We start from the raw sequence: 4,333 nt of genomic DNA on the forward strand, positions 1-4,333 counted from the left end.
AGAAGGTCAGATGCAAATAATTTTCATTCCTATTTTCTTTACTTTCAAAACACGTTAAATTCTTCATAGCCCTGTCCATATATATATATACAAGCATAGATCGGTACAGGACGTTACCAACGGTGCAAATAACATGAAATACGTAAACAACTAGGAAAATGGAAAACAGACAAGTAAACACAGGAAAAGGACCCTTCATCAGTTGTCGGCTGTTTATCTTCTCCTGATTTCGAGCATTCAACGACAATATGAGTCTTGAAAGACAGTTGCTCCCATAAATTCTAAAATAAAATTTAGGATCTATGGAGAGTCAAATTTGGGAACAAAGTCTCTACATGCAGGCGTACGCATGGTTGGGTGGTGAGAAGCTAGCTTCCCAACCACATGGTTCCGAGTTCAGTCTTACTGCAAAGCACCTTCTGCTAGTGTCTTCTACTATTGCTTCGGGCCGGCTAAAGCCTTGTGAGTGGATTTAATAGACGGAAACTGAAAGAGTCGTGTCTATGTGTGACTGTCTTTGTGTCTATGTTTCTCCACCACAACCTTTGACAACCGGTGTTGGCGTGTTTACGTTCGCGCGACTTAGCGATTCTGCCAATGTCTCCGATAGAATAAGTACCAAGTTTTAGAGAGAAATTGGTACTAAGCTAGATTCATTCGGCTAAAAATTCTTCGAATAGATATAAGCTAATAATTCTTTTTAAAAAGATGTTTTCTGTGTTACGTCGTTTTTCGTGTTAAGTCGCATGTCTTGGAAACCAGTTACCGACGTAAGTTGAAGTCTGCTCATACTCCGATATTTACACTGATACACACCGATTGTAATGTGTTATACTCTGTTATACTCTGTTATACTCTGTTATGCTTTTTCCATTAAAAAGTTTACTGACGAGCGGTTTCTTTTGTTGAAACTAGGTTCACCATGGCTGTCGTTTATGTTCTCTGCTTTGCCTGCTTATGTGTAAAGTCTGTAGACAACTGGAGATATCGTAGTAATGAGATCGATAACCACGACTACCGCCGACTGTCCAGTAGCCTAGCTTTGGGTATTGTTACGCTACTCATCGTTCTCGTGCAGGTAAAGTTATAACGTTTATCTTTTTTTTCTAGACATCCAGCACGGATGTGTAAACTGGCGCTCCGTCGGTCACGACGACGAGTGTTCCAGTCGATCCGATCAACGGAACAGCTTGCTCGTGAAATCAACGTTCAACTGGCTGAGTACTCCACAAACACGCATACCAGTAAAACAGTTCTTAGAGAAATTCAGCGTGACACAGAATGTGACAAGGCCGGAGCCTTTCAATTACAGCTACTCTTCATTTTTACCAGTTGACTACTACTACTTTTTCTTCATCTCCTCCTCCTTTTCGTCGTCGTTGTCGTCCTCGTTCTCCTCCTTCCTCTTCTATGTATATTGTCGTATTTTGGAAGGGTCATAATACCAATAAAAATACGCACTGGTTGTGTTCTACTTCAGGTTTTTTTTTTAATTAATCAGTTAATCAAAACCAATCAATTATCAAATATTTATAAGGTTGTCAGCAAAAAAATTCGTTGCATTATTGATTTTCTTCTTTTTTCCTTCTCCCTCTACCTTTTTCTTCTTCTTCGTCTTCTATATGCGTGCATTGTTGTACTTTAGGAGGTTCGTTTACCAGTTAACATACACACTGGTTGTACATCACTTCTTGAATATAGTAATGCGATGTAAAGTTATAACAAACCAATCAATAATCAACGAACTGATTGATTAGTTAAGAATAAGACAAAAGTGAACAATAACCAATGCATCTGTTTGTTGGCAAAATGACCCTTCCAAAATATGACAGTATTGGTTTCAGCACGCGGTTTTACATTAAAATTCTAGTAGAACAAATTCAAAACTGAAATATGTGTTTGTGTGCATGCTTGTGACAAAGAGAGAGAGAGAGAGAGAGTGAGAGAGAGAGAGAGAAGGAGAGAAAGTGGGAGAGAGAGAGAGAGAAGGAGATAAAGTGGGAGAGAGAGAGAAGAGAAAGTGGGAGAGAGAGAGAAGGAGAGAAAGTGGGAGAGAGAGAGAGAAGGAGAGAAAGTGGGAGAGAGAGAGAAGGAGAGAAAGTGGGAGAGAGAGAGAAGGAGAGAAAGTGGGAGAGAGAGATGGTGTGTGTGTGTGTGTTGTTGTACTTTGGGTTGGTCCTTTTGTCAATAAACACACGTACTGGTTGAACATCACTTCAGTTTTACTGTTAGACAATCTGTTGATAAATGAAGTATTGATTTTAATGTGCGTATGTATATGTATGTGAGTGTGTGTGTGTGTGTGTGTGTGTGCAATCATGTATATGTATGTGTGTGTGTGTTTTTTTTGTTTATGTACGTACGCATGTATATAGAATCATATGTGTGTAAAATTTTCTCCGCTTCCTCTGTTTTTCCAGATCATCCTAAATATTGAATGGCTGCTTCTTGTCAAGCCTTCATCAGTGACCCTATATCCTACGATGAGCGTGCGCAGAGGTTATCCAGATACCCCCATCAAACTGCGGCACGATTACGAATGGTGCACCCCAGCAGACACCTATGACACCGGCATGGCACTTTCTTTCATATTCGTCATAATACTCGACGTTTTTGCCATATGTTTCGGTTCGTTGCTCTGGGACAACGAGAAGAACTACTACGAGTCGCGTTGGATCGTGGTCGCTTGTCTATGTTCCAGCAGTTGTTTCCTCGTCTGGATGGTAGTCTCGACCTCTTCCGATGCAGTGTTCCGCGACCCAGCTGTAGCTATCGGCAACTTCATCAACGCCACCGCGCTACTGGCCGTCATGCCACTGCGCAAAGCCATTTTGTTAGTGAAAATCAAAAAAGAAGTCGAGGAAGAGGAAAAGGAGAAACCTTATTCTACGATCTATCGTGAGTATAAAAGATTTCCGGGCGTGACCATCCTGTCTTTTTTTTTCGGGCACAGTGTACCTAGAACAAACAAGTCTCATCGAGTATACGATGTCTTTCCTAGACTATAAACCAACGCAACTTTCATTGAGGAATGTCATGTCTGGAGCTATTTTCTTGTTCAGACGTGTCTGTGTGTAGACACAGGCAAATAGCTTACAGTAGGCGTGGTTGTGAGGTTATGAAGCTTGCTTCCCAACCATGTTGGGTTCCTGTCCCACTGTGTGGCTCCTCAAGCAATTGTCTTCTACGATAGCTTCGAGCCGATCAAAACTAAGTGGATTTGTTAAGCGGAAATATATGAAGGAGCTTTAGCTGCTGTTTCTAGCATATCGAGTGTCCAGGTGCAGTTTTAGTATGCCAAGCTTTTCTGAACACATCTGTTACCAAAGGTGTTTCAATCATGACCATTACGTCTTATTGTATATCTAAAACTACGTTGCTTATTGTGTCCTGTTTTTCTATCTTTTGCAAAATGGTAGGGGTAGTCCCAAGAAAATATATTGCTGTTTACAGCAGGTCAACTGAACTGCGTAGAAAAGCCCTCATTCAAAACAGAATATTACTTGGTAATCTCTTTTTCGCTCGCCTCGAGCGAATAAATGCTCCGCTAACAACGCAGCTTAACTTAATGCCTCGCCTCGTGCATTTCAATGAATCAATTTGCATTTTAATCTTTTGGAATGTATTTAGAATAAATAGACAAATTATCATTCGAGATCTCGCTCTGCACAGAACAAATAATGATTTTTTTATCGGTTGGCAGATGTAAGCACTGATCAGAAAAAACAGCTGTGTTCGCTGACATTAGAAACAAAGCCAGTGGCTCGTTTAGGCTCACGTCTCCGGATGTTTCTAACTGACGAGACAGAGCATGTCGAAACACTGGTGAACCAGAATCCCTTGCGCCAATGAGCAGCGAGAGTTATGAGCATATTGTCGCCGTAAAAAGGAGAAATCATTCTCCTGTGACGAGAACAACAGCGACTAACATTTTTGCATTTGAATCTACTGAAATGTATTAAGAATAAATATGAGAATCATTGTCATTTAATTAATAATTGATTGCATGATTGATTTCAGATAACATTGACAGCAACAAAGTGTTCAGTGATTATACAGGGAACAACTACTCAGAGAAGTTTGCTTAACAGTCTCCAGGACCACGCAGCCTTCTTTCACCTGACAGACAAGGTAAGCAACTAACATCTTAAGTAAACGGCCATTATTTTCCATCTTCCATTTATAGAGAACTAAATTTTGTGGCTTCAATTATATAAAGAATATGTATGTATGTATGTATGTATTCCAGTGGGTGACAGCTTCGAAAAGAAAGCTTGTCCGGCCATTCAGAATACAGTACTCAAAGATAAGTCTGCGAGTGCTTAGTGTATAT

At 40.3% G+C, this 4,333-nt stretch overlaps 1 protein-coding gene across 1 annotated transcript in view; it reads left to right on the forward strand.

The window, feature by feature from the left end:
• The window catches only part of LOC106877137 (uncharacterized), a 10,492-nt gene that overhangs the window by 4,342 nt on the left and 1,817 nt on the right, over positions 1 to 4,333 (forward strand). The window contains exons 4-6 of the mRNA XM_014925942.2: positions 916 to 1,078; positions 2,421 to 2,898; positions 4,021 to 4,131. Coding sequence (XP_014781428.2) covers positions 916 to 1,078; positions 2,421 to 2,898; positions 4,021 to 4,088 — 709 coding nt within the window. The 3' untranslated portion in view covers positions 4,089 to 4,131. The remainder of the gene's footprint in view (positions 1 to 915; positions 1,079 to 2,420; positions 2,899 to 4,020; positions 4,132 to 4,333) is intronic.

Source organism: Octopus bimaculoides, chromosome 25, assembly GCF_001194135.2.
Source record: "Octopus bimaculoides isolate UCB-OBI-ISO-001 chromosome 25, ASM119413v2, whole genome shotgun sequence".
Lineage (NCBI taxonomy): Eukaryota > Metazoa > Mollusca > Cephalopoda > Octopoda > Octopodidae > Octopus > Octopus bimaculoides.